The 20111-nt window shown below is 33.4% G+C and overlaps 1 protein-coding gene across 1 annotated transcript; it reads left to right on the top strand.

Moving 5' to 3' along the window:
- The first annotated feature begins 2770 nt into the window (after positions 1 to 2770).
- LOC120205539 (glutathione S-transferase DHAR1, mitochondrial-like) lies at positions 2771 to 4551 on the top strand. The gene is made up of 6 exons (XM_039205390.1): positions 2771 to 2912; positions 3024 to 3114; positions 3312 to 3455; positions 3688 to 3805; positions 4099 to 4239; positions 4302 to 4551. The coding sequence occupies exons 1-6, from the start codon at positions 2855 to 2857 to the stop codon at positions 4380 to 4382; spliced, it is 633 nt and encodes a 210-aa protein (XP_039061321.1). The 5' UTR covers positions 2771 to 2854; the 3' UTR covers positions 4383 to 4551.
- Positions 4552 to 20111: the final 15560 nt, after the last annotated feature.

Raw genomic sequence — 20111 nt, forward strand, 5'->3', positions numbered from 1 at the left:
AGAAAAATTTAGCCCCTTCATTGGGGTGTGAGAAGCTTTCACGCTTGTTTGAGTGCTTTATATTTATTAAATGATTGAAATATCGAGTGATGTATATCCTTAAATGAATCGAGTCACATCAAGTGCCATTTAAAGTTAGGGTAAATTATGAATTTAGTACTTAAATGATCAATTTTGGTCTATTTTAGTATTTAAACTATTATTTTTTTTAAAACCATACCAAACATTTAGTTTTTATTCCATTTTAGTACCTCGTAAAAAATATAACATTAAGTTTTGAAAAATTGAAAGTTTAGTAACTAAAAACGAGCCAAAAATAATAGTTTAAGTACTAAAGCATTAAATTTTTAATGGCAAAGTACTAAAATGAAATAAAAAACTAAACGTTAAGTATGATTTAAAAAATTAAAGTCTATGTACTAAAACAAACAAAAACTGATAGTTTAGGTACTAAATGAGTAGTTTACTCTTAAAATTATAAATATTAACAAAAAAAATTAAGTATTAAAAGTAAAAATTTTAAATATTTTCTCTAGAGAAAAATATTTTTAATAAGATAAAGTCGTTAGTTTTATTGAAAAATAGAAAAAAACATTCAACTTACATTGAAATTTTGTGACAACAATTAAAAATTAAATATATAAAAAGAAACTTTTTTCTATAATTATTAACATAAGAAACTAGCTACTTAAGATCACACAAAAACCACACAAGGAAAATGTTAAAAAAACTTAATCAAATAAACTTGAATAAAAGGTAGACATATAAATATCTGACTGAATCGACAAATGAACTATAAAAGATGATCAAACTATTTAAATATCACTAAAAAACTGAAAATAAAATCAAGCAACGTAATATCTACAAACGTAAATCACGTATTCAAATCCAATCTGAGAGTCTAAAACAAGAAAAATTAACATTATAACAAATAATTGTCATCTTTAATTAATCGTGACGATGTCAAAATCATTCCTAAAAAATAATAAATGAAAATAACAATTAAATAATTAAAAACGTCCCAAAAATCAGAAATAATCGTACTGTAAGAATTGATATCCACAATGATTCATAACTCGACTTTAGTTTCCTCTTTTTTGTTACACGAGCATTCTATTCAAAATTAGACAATAAACATAAATTTATCTTTTCACAAATAATCAATTTTTTTTTTGTTGTCCTCCAGTTTCAAGGCTTCGTCTTGGTTAATCTGGACCGACCCGAGTTATACACATGATTTTGGTGGGATGAATCTCTCAATGAGAATTTTCTACATACAAAAAGACTTGAATCTGATACATTACTTAAATGATATTAAGTTGCTTACTACTTGAACCAATCTTCGTTGGTACAAATAATCAATTATTATTATTATAAATATATATATTTTTTAAGAATAATTGTTTAATAAATTTACACTTTATGTTAAAATTATTATTACTTCAATAAAAATTATATAAAGAAATTGGAAATCCGGGGAAGAGCGGGGATTATTCTAGTTTCCAATAGATCATACAATTAAGGATGAAATATTTGTTTTTCTCTAAAAATAAAAAAGGTGAAATATTTGTTTGTTGATCCACCTATTACTTACATTTTGCTTTGATTACTCAAATATTTTAATTTTAAAATCATAGTTAATATTAAGTTTTGATTTTGTTTTAGTCGATCGTTGTTCAAAAATTAACAATAATGCTAAAATAATATTTTTTGTTACTTTCCAATTCTAACGTGATAGTATCTTATGGTGACATGTCATTACAACGGTTAATTTTTTAACAGTGAGTGATCAAAACAAAATCAAAACATAACGTCAAATATAAGTTTGAAATAAATAATAGGTAGGTGTCAACCACATAAATTAAGTAACATGTGAATGACCAAATAGATAGTTTATGTTATTTAATGGCATAATGATAAAATGACCCCAAATTTTACACAAACAACTATTTTATTTTTTATTTTTCTTACAACATTTTAACCATTTTAACCCATGACATTTTAATTTTAATCAAAAGATTCATTCTTGAAAGAAATGAGTTAGTAGACTAACAATCCACAGGTTGACATATCACTTTCACATCTACTTAATTACTGACGTAGCACATGTTACGTTATCACTTTAATGATATGATAAATGTCATATTATCACTTTAATAAAATGACTCATGAACATTAATAATTAAGTATATGTAAAAGTATCACATTAATAACATGCTCTAATCGTTAATAAATTAATAATTTTTAATAAATAATATTTTGACTAGAAATGTTAAAAAATTAAAAAATAAAGACTAAAATAATTATTATAAACATAGAGAGATAATTTTATTATTACATCTAAGGTTAACTATGTGAATAGTCTCTTATGTTTTTAGTCTGACCGACTTTGGTCACCAATTTAAAAATTAAGGGTACATGGTTCCTGTTCCCTAATGTTTCGATTTGTTCGATTTTAATGCATAACATTATTGATATGTTCGATTTTAGTCCCTAATATTATTGATATATTCGATTTTAGTCCATCGGTCATTAACTCTCGTTCAATTTTAGTTCTTCAACTATGTCACATATTCGTTAAGGGTTAATGGTGGAGGGACTTAAACCGGACATACTATTTACTCCGAATTTTTAAATTGATGACCAAATTCGAATAAATCCTAAACAAAAGAGACTATTGACATAGTTTACCCTTATATCTATTTAATCGTGTCGGGCGGTTCCCCATCGCCACAAATTAGAAGTTGACAGGCTCAACAATTGCTTTAAATCTACCATCTTCAGCAGGTATTTCGTATTGATCACTCACTCTCTCTCAACTCTCAAACTAATTTAACTTTCTCAAAGGGAAAAAATGGCTTTAGAGATTTGTGTCAAGGCTGCTGTTGGTGCCCCTAATGTTCTTGGAGACTGTATGCTCTCTCTTTTTTTCCGCACATTTTCTTCTCAATATTTTATCTTCTTTTTGGGTGATTTTGGTTTTGAAGTTACTTTTACATTTTCATAATGTTTTGTTTTTCCAGGTCCATTCAGCCAGAGAGCTCTCCTTACTTTGGAGGAGAAGAAGCTTTCTTATAAGATGCACCTTATCAATATCAGCGACAAACCACTGTGGTATATTATTTTATACTGAAAGATGCCAACTTTGATCCCTTTTTTGGTGTTTTTGTGTTATTTCCAGTGTTTTAGCAAATGGTTTGCCCTAAATTTATGATTTTAACTGGAAAAACCTGTTATCTTCGTCTTTTCTCGGAGTTTTTGAGCAAATGGATCCCTGTGAAATTATGGAATTCGTGAATTTTTTTTGCCAGGTTTTTGGAGATAAGTCCAGAAGGGAAAGTACCAGTGCTGAAAGTTGATGGAAAATGGGTGCCCGATTCTGATGTAATTGTTGGGATCCTTGAAGAAAAATACCCTCACCCTTCTCTCAAAACCCCTCCTGAGTTTGCCTCTGTGTAAGTTGTCTCTTGCATTCTTTTTACTGTTCTACCTTGGAATTTACTCACAAGGTCCATCAATTATATATATGTGTATATATATATTTTTCTTTCTCCGATGAGTAAAGAATCGGATTTGATCGAATCAAGAACCAATGATCCATCTAATATCATACTACACAAAAAATTTGGTGATTTGGCTAGATTTGAAATAGGCAATTTGACGGGTTCATTACGACTGAAACTGCAGTGGATCGGACATATTCGGAACATTCACCACGTTTTTGAAGAGCAAAGATGCAAATGATGGATCTGAGCAAGCTTTGCTCGTTGAACTCAAGGCACTGGATGAACATCTTAAGGCTCATGTAAGTGATTATAAATTTGAGGTTTATATTTATGTTTTTGGACTCGAGAGCGAGTGTATGTATTTACTTTGTGTATTTGCAATAATTTTCATAAATAGAAAAGATCATATCTCATACTCATGTCCAATCATCCAACACATATGCTAAGACACCAATTGGAGTAAAACATTGTTTTAACATTCCAGTTTATCCTAATTTGCATCTATTATGTGTTACTTAGATTTGGGAGCGAGTTTTGTATACGATTATATGTCGAACGTGTTCAATCAATTTGTTGTTGATGTATATATCAGGGTCCATTCATTGCTGGTGAAAATATAATTGCTGTTGATTTAGCTTTAGCACCAAAGCTTTACCATCTTGAGGTAGCTGTTGGCCACTTCAAGAAGTGGACTGTTCCAGAAAGCTTAGCCAATGTCCGAAATTACATGAAGGTATATTACTACTTTCTTTTCGATGTATTGCAGGAAAATTGAACTTGTCTTATAAACTGCAGTTGGTTTTCTCTCGCGAATCATTTGTGAAAACACAAGCTGCTGAGGAATATGTGATCGCCGGATGGGCACCTAAGGTTTAATTCGAAAGGACGAGGCCTTTGAAGCTTTTAAGAGTATGAATAATGTAATAAAATGTTTGTGATGGTTATGTAATGAAGTGTATGATCCTATCAGACTAGCAGTAGTGTAGTATCCACTCTACTGAGAAACTAGTAAAATCTTGCGTATGATGTCGAATGTTGGTTACGGTTTTTTTGTTGCTTTTTCTTCGTTTTGATTTGGGTGAGGAGGTTTCAAATCCTGCTCTTCGATTATGCACCAATCGGCATTCGGATGTTGGACCATGTTTTAAAATCATTTTACAAACGATAATCAATTACTATTCCACATACAACAAAAAACATACGAGCAATCTTGTATCTAGATGGACAAATATGACTATATATGTATGGTGATTTATCTAGAAGACAAAGGAATATTAAAACTGATTTTTTGATATTATCATTGGTATTCAAATTATTAACTGATTAATTTGAATTGAGTACTGTAAAGGTTAAATAAAGGGGTGATTCTTCTAATTTTGTTTGTTTCATTAGTAAACGTCAAGATTTAAATCTTTAAATTTACTTAAAAAATTTAGCTTTTCATCTCACTAATTCAACCGATTATCGGTAATAATAAGAAAAATGATAGTATACTATTCATATGACATGAATTGCTTAACTTACATAAAATGTTATAAAAAGAAAAATAAATGGTTTCTAAATTGATGCTTGGGGTGGACAAAGTCGGTTTGCTGACCAATATTTGACATCACAGTATTAGGTGTGTTCACTTCTCGAGATTAATCGAATTAATCAATCAAATTGATTAGTTTGGTTAAAACGGATGCTCGCCTAATTAATTGGTTAGGGAACAATTAATTTTTTTTAAATTTGGTGACGATTATTTCGATTTGAAATCGGTTAATTAATCAATTAAGAATTAATATCAAATTATTTTTAATCATACTAGACCCATTAAATTGTCAAGACTTAATTAAATTTTAACTTAAATAAAAACATTTCTATTAAACTCAAATTAATCTAACCTAAAAAATATTAAAATTTCAATTAATTCAGTCACCAATAGAATTAGCAGAACTTTGTACGATTAATGATTTTAGAAAAAATCAATTCAGTTAATGTTTAAAAATTTTAATTAATTCGGCTAATGGGAATTTGATCGGTTTTAGTTACCAAATCTACCGTTTGAACATCCTATGCATAAAAAAATCACAAGACATGGAAAAAATATGAACACTCAAAATTTTGGATCCGGTGACGATGGTGTGGACCAGATTTTGGAGGAATAATCAGTGGATCTGGATCATGCGGAGGTGGAGAATAATTCCGGAAGTTTCTTTCCATGAAAAACTGATGTCGAATGTGCCTAATGAGGAACTAAAAAAAGTTTATTTGATGACGATTCTTTGAATTCCAGATGTTGGTGATGCTCATCTTTTTCGAAGCACTATTGGAGAGCTTCAATATGTCTGCCTTACGAGACTAGATATTACTTATGCGGTCAATAAGGTAAGCCAATACATGAATGACGCTCGTGACATTCATTGAAAAGCTGTTAAACGTATACTGAGATATCTCAGTGGAACTCTTAGCCATGGGCTGGTGTTCAAAGAAGCAGGTATGTTTAGTTTAGTTTGCTATACAGATGCTGATTAGGCCTCGTCAGTTGAAGATAGACGATCCACGACTGGCTACTGTATTTTCTTGGGGTCAAATCTGGTTGCTTGGAGTTCCAAAAAGCAGCCTGTTGTTTCTAGGTCTTCTTTTGAGGCTGAGTGCAGAAGTTTGGCAAATGTTGTTTCTGAGCTTGTTTGGATTGAGCATTTGTTGCAAGAAATTGGAATTCAATTGCCTGGGGTTCCAATTGTGTGGTGTGATAATACATCCACGGTCTCCATGGCTTCTAATCCTACTCATCAGGCTAAAATTAAGCATGTTGAGATTGACTACCATTTTGTTCGTAAAAAGGTCTTGACTGGTCAACTTGTTGTCAATTACGTGCCAGCTACAGAGCAGATTGCAGATATACTGACGAAACCTATTCCTCCAACACTATTTGAGCACATGCATGACAGGCTTGGAGTTTTCTCTGCTCAAACAAGTCAAGAGCAAGAGGAACCGGAAGAATGATATAGTGTATTTGTGTATTCGTGTAACTAAAAGTAATTATAGTTGTTATAACTGCTTTGGGCCCTTACCTCTCTCGGGTCTGTATAAATAGGCTTGTAGTGCCTTTGGGCCAAGTAGACAAGTTTAATAAATATTGTGTCCATTTTTAGTCATACTTCTTATACCATTTTCAGTTTCTTCTTAATTGCTTCCTGTTCATTCTTCTGTTCTTCCTTAATCTCTTCTTATGAGCTTAGATTCATCGGAGCTTTCGTCCGAGGTTAATTCTGTCAATGTGACCATTTTTAAACGAGAATTATATTGGTAATACAAAGAATTTTATATTAGATAAAAATTATTTGGTGCTGTTCGATTCGATTCGACTCGTGTGTGTGTTTTATAGATTTTCCAGTAAAATATTATTGATTAAGGTCTATATTTTATTATTTCTAGCTGTTACAAATTAATGCTTATGGTCACTAAAATTGTGTTTATGACAATTCCTTATTTTGTAACTATTGAATCTTTTATCACTTTACCCCTACTTTAAGCCTATAAATGGGAGCTTATTTACAGCTTTTGTTATATACAAATGTTTCACTTTCAAAAGCTCTCTAACTTCTTTCAAGTTCTGTTTCTAAGCTAAAAGGAGTATCACTTAGGTACATTCTATTTTTCGGGTGTCGTAACCGGTTTTCGTCCGGGTACGAAAAATTTATTTGACGGAAAAATTGATGTGAATAAATGGTTTTTGAAAATAATTTGGGAGTCGCCATCGGCCTTTTGGGTTAGATAGGTCAAATACCTAAAAATTATTTTTTAAAAGAGTTTTAAGAAAACATCAATTAAAAAATGAACTGATCTGCGTTTATAACCAAAAATTCGTTCTTTTTAATAATAAAAAGGAATTCGTGGTCGTCTACGTTTAGAGAAGGATTAGCACCCCTAAAACGCCCAAAATTGGTACTTTTTAATTATAAATTGTCTCTATTATTAAAAATTCAAAATATATTTAATTTATAATCCTATTATTTCAAAATTATATAAAAAATATTTAAAAATATCGGAAAAGTACTTCTAGGTGCCTTAAGACAGCTCTTTTCTTTGATATTAATAAATATTAATTTGAATAAAATTAAATAATAATTTTTTATAATATTTAATTTTAAAATACCAGAATAGGACATCCAGTTATATTAAGACTGCCCTTTTCTTCGATATTGAAAAATAAATATTAAAATAATTTATCGAAAAAAATAAATTATTATTTATTATATATATATTATGATACATAATAATAATAAAAATATTTAAATATAACAAATAAATTAAAACAATAAAAATACAATTAGAACTATAAGAAAATATTTAAAATGGTGACTAGATTATAGTAAATTAAATTAATATCCAATTCATAATTAATCAAAATTATAGGGATTAAACATGCTATTTTCTTATTTATTAATCAGTGACTAAAATAAAACTTCTAAAATTCGAATATCAGATTAAAATAAATTAAAAATATAAACTCGGGATTTAAATATTAATTATTAAAATAAGGGATTAAATCTGTATTTACCGTATATATATTATTTTAATATAAAGGACTAAAATAAATAAAATTGAAATTAAAGAACCGAATTAAAGGATTATAACTCGATTTAGTGACTAAAATGTAAAGTTTACAAAATAGGCTGACTGCGGAAAGGATTTAACTATTATTTAATTACACGAAGCCCTCCCCGACGACTCGTTCGGGAAGGGCTATTTAAAGCCGAATTCGGCTGGCCCTTCGGGCCATATCTCATTTCTTTTTTTTATTTCTCTCTCTAACTGAGAGAGAATAAACGCTCTCCCTTCTCTAGCTTCCCTCATCGAAGGGAAGCCGGTCACCGGACGGCAGCCGTCTACCGCCGTGACTCTCACCGCCGGCCACCGCATCCGGTGGCCGGAAAAAATTATTTTTACACCATTATGTAGATCGGACCGTCCTAAGGACGGTTCCGGTGCTCTTTTCTCCTAAATAGCTCCGATCGGAGCAAATCTAAAGAACTACCTTCGGTTTTCGAAGGTTTTGGTGACGTTTGAAGAGGTCCGGTGGCTTCCTCGGTAAGCTTCTTTCCTTTCTTTTTCGTTTTTGTTTTGGTTTACTGCCGGTTGTGGGTTGTTGTTATTCGGACGGCTGGCGTTAGAGCTTCTGGAGCCTTCGGTTGGGGCGTGGCGGCGGCTGGAGCGACGTGGAGCGGCGACAGCTGGTGTAGTCCCTAGGGTATCATAACCCTAGGGTTTCGTCTAGCGCCATCTGGACCGTTGGATCAATGCTAGATCCAACGGTGGAGAAGCAAAGCGGCGGCAGCTGGATAGAAAACCCTAATTGGGTTTTAGGGTTTCTGATTTGGGCCGGTTGGGTCCTTTGTAATTGGGTCGGTCCAATCTGGGCCTGTTTGTAATTATTTTTTAATAATAATAATTATAATAATAATAATTATTATAATAATAATAATAATAAAATGAGTAAAAAAAATTAGTATCTTCAGCTGCCCCTCTTTGCTCATTCTTGTGTTAACAAGAATAGGGCAAAGACGAAAAGATAATAATTTTTTTTATCCATTTGGCTTCATTTGATTATAATAGCAATGTTGAATAAATTCTTCTCTTTCTTCAGATAAGTTCTTCTCATTATGAACTTTCCGCTGGGGATGATGTTGACCTATATCCTTCTGTGATAGAGTCATTCCAAAGGTTGAATAAGCTCTTCTTATTATGAACTTCTTATTTCTTTTTCAGATGAGTTCTTCTCATTATGAACTTTCTCTGGAAAGGTTGATGCTAACATATATGTGATAAAATTATGTAAAAGGTTGAACAGGCTCTTCTCATTGTGAACTTCTTCTTCCTCTTCAGATAAGTTCTTCTTATTATGAACTTTCTCTGGAAATATTGATCCATCAAGTGATGAATTTGAATAAAAGGTTAAACAAGTTATTCTCATTATGAACTTTTTCTTCCTTCTTCAGATGAATTCTTCTCATTATGAACTCGAACTGGAAAAGCTGATCCATCAAGTGATGAATTTGAGCAAAAGGTTAAACAAATTCTTCTCATTATGAATTTCTTCTTCCTTCTTCAGATGAATTCTTCTCATTATGAACTCGAACTGGAAAAACTGATCCATCAAGTGATGAATTTGAACAAAAGGTTAACCAAATTCTTCTCATTATGAATTTCTTCTTCCTTCTTCAGATGAATTCTTCTCATTATGAACTCGAACTGGAAAAGCTGATCCATCAAGTGATGGATTTGAGCAAAAGGTTAAACAAATTCTTCTCATTATGAATTTCTTCTTCCTTCTTCAAATGATGAGTTCTTCTCATTATGAACTCGAATTGGAAAATGCTAATCCATCAAATGATGGATTTGAATCTTTGCTAAAAATCTTTGAAATTCCTGTCAAAATTCAATATGGATGAGAATGAATGAAAATGCACCTATTTTTGCAAACACCTAAATATGATGCATGAATGTTAAGTTATTTGATTTCAGATTGGTGAATTGAGTATTTCTTCAATTGTAAAATCCCAATAGATCTTTTTTCTTCAAATCATAGAATCTATCATCTTTGACAAATGTAGATATAATGTCACAAAACCTCTTGAGAATAAAACTCAATAGTATAGGCTCTTGAAAAGCTTGCATTCATGCAACATGTTAATTCTGATAACAACTCATCTGATTATGAAGTGACATTTCAAGATGATTTCACAGATATCGATAGTTCTTTTAATACCAAGAAATCTTGAATTCTGATTCTGATGAAGAGAATAAACTGTTATTCTTGACAAAAATGGGATTCTCAGAGGCTGAAGCTTCAATAGACATGAAGAGATGTGGTTCAGATTCATCAATTACAAAATTGACAGATTTCATATGTGATGCTCAAATGACTAAGGCTGCTGATGCACTTCTTCTGGTAAAAGGTAGGAAGTCATTATGCAATGATCCCAATTACAAGAAAATGCGAAACTTGGGCTATGATTTTTTAGAAAAGAATAAACAGAAGAAGCTTGAAAAGAAGCTTCTTAATGAAGACGATCATGCAATTCATCTTTTAATTCCAATGATTGGTTCTGTGGTTCCTATCGAACCAGATCAGATAATTCAAAGAACACTTCCAGAAGATGCTATTAGCACATTCCTCTTCCAAATTCAATAACTGGTTCTGTGGTTCATACCAAACCAGATCAGATAACTCAAAGAACACTTCCAGAAGATACTATGAGAACATTTATCTTCCAAATTCAATGATTGGTTCTGTGGTTCATACCAAACCAGATCAGATAACTCAAAGAACACTTCCAGAAGATGCTATGAGCACATTTATCTTCCAAATTCAATGATTGGTTATGTGGTTCATACCAAACCAGATCAGATAACTCAAAGAACACTTCTAGAAGATGCTATGAGCACATTCATCTTCCAAATTCAATGATTGGTTCTGTGGTTCATACCAAACCAGATCAGATAACTCAAAGAACACTTCCAGAAGATGCTATGAGCACATTCATCTTCTAAATTCAATGATTGGTTTTGTGGTTCATACCAAACCAGATCAGATAACTCAAAGAACACTTCCAGAAGATGCTATGAGCACATTCATCTTCCAAATTCAATGATTGGTTATGTGGTTCATACCAAACCAGATCAGATAAATCAAAGAACACTTCCAGAAGATGCTATGAGCACATTCATCTTCCAAATTCAATGATTGATTTTGTGGTTCATACCAAACCAGATCAGATAACTCAAAGAACACTTCCAGAAAATGCTATTGGGTCTTCTTATTTCTACTATGAGCACATGGCACTTGTTCCAGTTAATGTTTGGGCTGGAATATCATAGTATTTATTCGATGTAGAGCCAGAATTTGTAGATTCGAAGCATTTTTATGCTAATACACTGAAAAGGGCTATATTCATAATTCTGCCAATTAAGAACAGATTTTCTCTTATTTTGCTTCCTCCATGTGCTGAGGCTTTTCTATTGACAAAGAAATGATGGCCTTCCTGGGATCCAAGAACAAAGTTGAACTGTTTATAAACATGTACAGGAAGTGCCAAATTGACAGAAAGGATCTGTAAGGCTCTTGAAGCTTATGACAATGAGCTACATTCGAGTGTCCAGAAGTATGTTCTTGATGAGTGCTAAAAATAGAATCTGGTATGGGTTGAAAAGAATAAAATTGTTCCACTTGAATCTGATGAGGTGGAAATGCTTCTAGGTTTCCCTAAAAACCATACACGAGGATCTGTATAGAGACATGTTCCATGGTGGTATCAATGTCCTGTCTCTTTCCTCTGGGATCAATGATGCGGAGGTTTCCTTTTATTGTCTTGGCATATTTTTGAAAACAGATGTGCAAGAATTGAATGATGATCGACTGGAGCAATTGATGAGTAGTTTTTAATGGACTCAACCCTGTTGTCGGTGGCATCCATTGTAACAACCTTACTGGAAGAAATAAGCATCATTCATGGGCTTAAAGATTTTTGTTGGTGCATTTACTTGTAATGATTGCTACAACGAACTATCTTTTCTACTGCTCCAATATACCCCATTCTTTTTGAATCATGGAACAGTTTAGTTGATAGTAAAACTTGTCATCTTCAACTTTTGAAATACTGTAATCAATGTTACTCTATATATCCAGAGTGCAAATAATGACTTGTTCATGGATTTATGATGATGATGATTGGTTTACTTTATATTCCATGCATTTAAAAGGTATTAACATAAAGTGATATTCATAAATCTTTAACTTATTTCAAAATTATGTTAATTCATAGAAGAATAAATTGAATTTTCGAAAATAAATTGAATCTTAAATAAATTGAACTTAAAATAGATAGAATTGTATTCAAAGTTATGACAAGCATAAGATTGATAAAAATTCAAATGTCTCAACAAATTATTAGCATAAGTATTTCTAAATTAATCAAATTGACACAATTTAGAGTAATGATGTAAGCTTTTGTCTGGAAGATCTCAAACGTTGTCAAAATGCTTGTAGATGTGAAGTTTCTCCCAAACTGTCAAAATCTTAAGAGTGTTCAATTGCCAGATGCCTAATATCCACATGCATTTGAGCCGCCCTTTCAGGTTTTCAACTCAAATCCTTCCTTTGGTTACAAGATGCCCTTTGCGGGTTTTCATCTTGACCCCCCTTTTTTTTCTTTTTTCTTTTTCCTTTTTTTTCTGTTCTTTTTTTTTCTGTTCTTCAAGCATAATATTTCTTGACAGAATCCGAGTTTATTGGATTTCTCAGAATTTTTCCATCCATTTCTGCCAAGATCAATGCTCCTCCGGAAAAGGCCTTTTTCACAACGTATGGCCCTTCCCAATTAGGCATCCATTTCCACGGAAATCTTTATGTATAGGCAAAATCTTTTTTAGTACTAGATCACCCTCTTGGAATTCTCTTGGATGTACTTTTTTGTCATGAGACTTCATCATCCGTTTCTGATACATCTGTCCATGGTAAATAGCTTTCAATCTTTTCTCCTCAACAAGGTTCAATTGATCAACTCTAGCTTGGATCCATTCAGATTCATCCAATTTTGTTTCTCTCAATATTCAAAGCGATGGAATCTCAACTTCAATTGGTAAGACTGCTTCCATCCCATAGACTAAAGAAAACGGTGTTGCCCCAATAGATGTTCGAACAGTAGTTCGGTATGCATATAAAGCAAAAGGTAACTTCTCGTGCCAATCTTTGTAAGTTTCAGTGGTCTTTGTAATGATTCTCTTGATGTTCTTATTTGCTGCTTCAACTGCCCCATTCATCTTTGGACAATATGCCACTGAGTTTGCATGTTTGATCTTAAAATGTGCACAAAGTTCGGTCATCATTTTGTTGTACAGGTTCAGAGCATTATCTGTAATGATCCTTTCTGGTAGGCCATACCGGCAAACTATCTCTTTCTTTATGAATTTGCAGACTGTGGACCTCTTAATATTGGCATATGAAGTAGCTTCAACCCATTTGGTAAAATAATCAATTGCCACAAGGATGAAACAATGTCCATTCGATGCTTTTGGTGTGATTGCTCCAATGACATCTATTCCGCACATAGAAAACGGCCAGGGCGCTGTCATTACATGTAAAGGAGATGGGGGTATATGAATCTTGTCTGCATATATCTGGCATTTATGACATTTCCTTGCATAATCAATGCAATCTGTGTGCATGGTAGCCCAATAGTATCAATATCTCATTATTTTTCTGGCCATGGAAAGACCATTTGCATGTGTTCCACATATTCCACTGTGTACTTCTTCAATGATGCTTCTAGCTTCGCTGGTATTTAAACATCTCAATAGAATTTGATCATTGCTTCTTCTATACATAATCTCTCCCATCAAGAAAATATCCAGCAGCCATTCTTCTCAAGGTTCTTTTATCAATTTCCGATGCATTTGGTGGATAACTTTGATTTTTGATATATTGCAGAATATCATAATACCATGATTTACCATCTACTTCTTCTTCCACACTATAACAATGTGCAGGAATTTCATATACTTGCATTTTGATTGGCATCATATCAACTTTCTTAGTTGCTTGAAACATAGCAGCTAATGTAGCCAAAGCATCTGCCATTTGATTTTCTTCTCGAGGGAGATAATTGAAGGTGACTCTCTCAAATTCTTTCACTAATTCGAGGGTAAAATTTCGGTATTCCAACAATTTGGGATCTTTTGTTTCCCATTCTCCTCGCAATTGATACACCACTAATGATGAATCTCCATATATTTTGAGACATTTGATTTTTCTTTCTATAGCTACTTTCAATCCCATGACACAAGCTTCGTATTCCACCATGTTATTGGTGCAAAAGAAATCCAGTCTACTTGTAAAGGGATAATAAATATTTTCTGGAGAAATTAACACTGCCCCGATTTCCTCGTCCCAAAGCATTGGATGCTCCGTCAAAGTAAAGCTTCCAAAATGCAGATGCATCATTTGTTCTGACTTCTTCATTCATGGATATGCACAACAAATCTTCATCGGGAAAATTGAAGCTCAAAGGCTGATAATCATTTGATACACGACTGGCCAGAAAATCAGCTATGACACTTCCTTTTATCACTTTTTGGTTGACATATACAATATCAAACTCAGATAATAACATCTGCCATCTAGCCATTCTGCCTGTCAAAGCTGGTGATTCCATTAAGAATTTCAAAGGATCAAGTTTTGATATCAACCAAGTAGTATGGTATAACATATATTGTCTGAGTCTTCGAGTAGTCCACACCAAGGCACAACATAATTTTTGTATTGGTGGATATCGAATTTCACAATCAGTAAATTTCTTACTCAGATAATAAATAGCTTTTTCTTTCCTTCCAGATTCATCATGCTGTCCTAGTACACATCCCAAATTTTCGAAGACCGTCAAGTAGAATTAACGGTCTATCAGGCATTGGTGATACTAAAATGGGGCATTGGATAAATATTTCTTAATAATATCCAAAGTTTCTTGAGATATATAATTTAATCTTCCCAAAAAGCCTCGAACTTCTTTTTTTGTATTGGGTGGTGGGAGATTTTGAATTGCTTTTACTTTATCTGGATCAATCTCAATTCCTTTTTTGCTGACCACAAATCCCAAAAGTTTCCCGGAAGTTACCCCAAAAGTGCATTTTGCGGGGTTGAGCTTTAATTGATACTTCCTCAATCTCTGGAAAGCTTTCTCAGTTTTGAATATGTTCTTCTTCAGTTCGGGATTTGGCAATCATGTCATCCACGTATACTTCAATCTCTTTGTGCATCATGTCATGAAAAGTTACCATGGCTCTTTGATACGTTGCCCTTGCTTTTTCAATCCAAATGGCATCACTTTGTAGCAGAATGTGCCCCACATGGTTACAAATGTTGTTTTTTCCATGTCTTCAGGATTCATTTTTATCTGATTATATCCTGAAAAGCCATCCATAAAAGAAAACCATGTGTGTCCTGCAGTATTGTCCACCAATGTGTCTATGTGGGGTAATGGAAAGCTATCTTTCAGACTAGCTTTGTTGAGATCTCTGTAATCCACACACATTCGAACTTTTCCATTTTTCTTCGGTACGGGAACAATATTGGCTACCCATTCTGGGTATTTAACTGCCTGTAGGAAACCTGCATTGATCTGTTTCATCACTTCCTCTTTGATCTGCAACAACATTTCTGGCCTCATTCGTCTGAGCTTTTGTTGGACCGGTTTATATTCTGGATTGATTGGAAGCTTGTGCATCACTATATCTGTACTCAAGCTATGCATATCTTGATAAGACCAGGCGAATATATCTTTGAACTCTTGAAGAAGATTTATCAATTCTTGTTTTATCTGGATTGTCAGAGTAGTACCAATTTTCACCTCTTTCATTTCTTCATCTGTTCCCAGATTCACAGTCTCAATCTCTTCTTTGTGGGGTAGAATTTGTTTGTCTTCTTTTTCTACCAATCTTAATAGTTCAGTAGGAACATCACATTCCCGTTCATCCTCACACCCATTGATTTCTTCCAGACATATAGGTTGCTCTAAATTTATCTCTTGATTAAATTTAGGAATAAACATGCTATTAACATGGTGACACCTGCAAATTTAAGTCGGACATATTTCCGAAAGAATATAGTAAATTTATGAAATAAATGTAAAAATGTAAGAAAATGTAAAGAATGATTGCTATCTGAAAATTTTAAAGAAAACTTCTTATATTTAACCTAATTTCCTTTACAAGATAACAAAAAGTTTTCATACTTTTGAGCTAAACATAAAGATTAGTTCTGAATATTACTCTGCGTTAATATTAAAAACTATAGGAAGATCTTCAGTGGTCCAATTGTTGAGTGTTTCTCCAGGAAAACATGGGCGAATCCTATCCAAGTATTTGCCAGTCTTGTTGTCATTCATGATCATGTTGATAAATAATCCATTCATAGCTTCTTCAACTATGTTTTGATCTTTCGTCAACTTTTCTTCTTTAAAGGCTTCAATAAGCTGTTGTTCTACATTAATTATTCCCCCTGATCTGAATGTGGTCTTCAACTGTGGGAAAAACATGTGTTCCCAAAGGATTTCTTTCCCTTTCAACCTTACCTTTCTGTCTTCACATCTTCTTTTCATCTCTTTGTTCTTTTGCTGAAAATTGGGCTTAAATCCAAGCCCAAAACGATCTTTCTTCATCTGTATATTTACAGGAACTGAAATCCCTTGAAGATTCTTTCCTAAACCTTTCCCAGCTTTAGCTCCGATGCCTAAAGTTTGTCGTACCGTCATCTTGGTACAATCAGATAATCTGGGATATGGAATTTTGCTTCCTTCTGCAATAAAGGTTGCATTTACAAATTCAAGAGCTCGGAAAGAGCATTCAAGAGCATCATCATTGGTTTCGATATATGGAACATCACTTGTTACAGACGCAATGATTTCTTCTTCAGCTCCGACGCATATTAGTTGTCCATCAACAACAAATTTCAATTTCTGATGTAATGAAGAAGGAACGGCTCCTGCTGAATGAATCCATGGCCTCTCTAATAAACAATTATATGTAGGGTGGATGTCCATCACCACAAAGTCAATATTGTACACGATTGGTCCAATTAACAACGGTATTTCCATTTTCCCAAGAACCTCTTTTTGAGTACCATCAAAGGCTCGTACCACATTCTGATAACTCTTCATGTGTGATTTATCCACAGGCATTCTTTGAAATGTGACTAGAGGCATCAAGTTGAGAGCGGATCCATTGTCAATCAATACTCCTGGCAACACATGACCATGACAATGTGTCGTGATATTCAAAGCTTTTACTGACCCCATTCCGCCTTCAGGTATTTCATCATCCGTGAACGTTATGTAATTGTTAGCGGCTATATGTCCCACAATTTTGTCAAGTTTATTGAGGGATATATCTTCAGGGATAAATGTTTGATTGAGAATTTTCATCAAAGCATTTCTATGTGCTTCTGAATTCATCAATAGATCAAGAATAGAAATTCTCGCTTGTTGTTTATGTAGTTGTTCAACCACACTATACTCACTATGTTTCAGGAATTTCAAAAATTCTTGAGCTTGTTTTTCTGTCACAGGCTCATTGAATGCTGGAGGGGATTCATCATCAAATACCTTCTGGGGTATTACCATGGTTTTTCCTTTTGTTTTCACTGGTTCCGAGGCATTGGATGTTTCGGGAGAGTAACATCTCCCACTTCTTGTAAAGAAACTGACTTCACTCACTGCTTCAGATGTTAATGTTGTACCCAGACTCTGTATTTTCTCTTCCGTTTTTTTCTAGAGAAACAGATCCTCCTACCATTGAAACATTGGTAGTATAATTCCAAGGTACCCTTTGGGTATCTTTGTATGGAAATGGTAGAGGAGTGGTGATAACTACTTTCGGCTTTATTGGTACAGGAATTACCGTAGATGATTTCACATTAATGATCACAGGATCATTTGTTATTTGACTAGGTTTAGAATCCTCTGATGAGCAAACATCATCTTCTTTTTTCCCTGGTTCTTCTTCAAAGAATTCTATCTCTCTGCTATTCATTAATTGTTGCACCAAATCCCTGAACTCAAGACATAGTTGAATTTCATGCCCCTTCTCTTGATGATATTCACAATAATTCTTGCCTTCATTATGTTTTGGCCTGATTTGTTGTGGAATTATACCGGCTAAAGAGAGTTGTTGAAATACCCAAACAAAAGGAGATTTAATTTCAGAAATGTCAGTTTTTTCTTTCTTTCTGTTCTCTTCCTGAATTGCATTCACGTTTTTATCTCCATGATTTGGCAATGGATGATTTGATGTAGATGTTGAATTGAATTCTAACTTTCCAGTGTTGATCAAATTTTGAACCACCCTTTTGAATGCCAAACAGTTTTCAATAGAATGACCCGTAATTCCTTCATGGTAAACACAGTGTGCCTTTGTATCATACCAAGGAGGGAATGGTGGTTATATGGGAACCAAAGGATAGGGCCGTATGACATATGCTTTTAATAGCGAATCATAAATCTCAGCATATGGTACTGGTAAAGGTGTAAAAGACAACCTTTCATTTTCCTTTCGAGATCCTCTGGACTCTGCTCGATTAGTGTTTGTTTCCTCTTTCTTAACCCTTGGCTGGGTTATTGTAACACTTTTCGATGAATCCTTGTTGTAAGAGTTTGCATTGTTGACTTCATTCTCTTTTTTCCGGTACATAGGTCTTTTGGAACTAGACCCCTCATTTGATTCAATTTTGCCACTTTTCAAGACATTTTCAATGAGTTCTCCAGAAATGACCAAATCTGCAAAATTTCTGGTTGCATTCCCCATTAGATGATTTAAATAAGGAGCTTTCAATGTATGGACAAATATTACTGTGGCCTCTTTTTCTGACAAAGGTGGTTGAACTTGGGCTGTTGTGTCACGCCATCTCTGGGCATACTGTCTGAACGTTTCGTTATTCTTTTTCTCCAAATTTTGGAGAGTCCATCTATCAGGGACCATGTCTGTTACATGGCGGTACTGCTCTAAGAATGCTTTAGCCAGATCTTTCCAGGATCTAATGTTGGCTTTAGTCAATTGAGTATACCATTTTAAAGCTGGTCCTGTCAAACTATCTTGAAAGCAGTGAATTAACAATTTCTCGTCTTTCACATATCCTGCCATTCTGCGACAAAACATAGTAATGTGGGATGAAGGGCATGTAGTACCATCATATCTATCAAATTCGGGAGCTTTGAACTTGATGGGGAGGATTAAGTCTGGAACCAAACTCAATTCACTAGCATCAAACCCGTAGAATGATTCAATTATTTCCACGGATTTCATTCGTTCTTCTAAGCTCTTGATCTGTCTGGTCAATTCTTCATTTACTTTTTCTTTCTCATTCAGCTCATTCAAATCTGGGATTAAATGCTCAGTATTAAAATCCCCTATTTTCACATCTGATATAAGCGGATTTTTGCTTGAAGATGCAGGATCCACTTGTCGATTTTCATGTGGTTTGGCTTCTTGAAATGCTGATGTGCGAGCATTGATTTGTATAGGTGTAGTACCAGAATGATAAATTGGTTCTGGTGGAAAACCTAGAGGATACATAGGTTCTTGGTCAAAAGATATAGGATTTTCATGCATTTTTCCAATGATAGCCTGCCTTTTAAACATGTCTTCTATTTTCTGCATCATGATGTCTTATGAATTTGCAATACTGGCTTCAATTTTTTCCAGCTTCATTCTCATTTCTGCTTGTTCTTTATTATGTTGTTCCTCAATACGTTGTATTTTATCCTCCATAATTCTCTTAGTAGCTTGTCTAGTACCGTAGTGATGTTGTATTTCTCTTTTGTCCAGAATAACTGCGATTGAAAAATCTTTTGATATTATTTTTTCCAAATTTTAATTAATGAATTTTATCTTAATAATAAAATATCCATAAAGAAAATCATGAAATGAATAATGAATGTATGCAAAATGTATGTATGCAAAAATGTATTGATCCCAAAAAGTTAACTGTCATAGAACAACTTTCATCGGCATACAAAAGTTTCTTTATAATAGTTCATAACTACAGATAAGGCGTAGCTTTCCTATTAA

This window comes from Hibiscus syriacus, unplaced genomic scaffold (assembly GCF_006381635.1).
Source record: "Hibiscus syriacus cultivar Baekdansim isolate YM2019G1 unplaced genomic scaffold, ASM638163v2 tig00000452_pilon, whole genome shotgun sequence".
NCBI classification, from domain to species: domain Eukaryota; kingdom Viridiplantae; phylum Streptophyta; class Magnoliopsida; order Malvales; family Malvaceae; genus Hibiscus; species Hibiscus syriacus.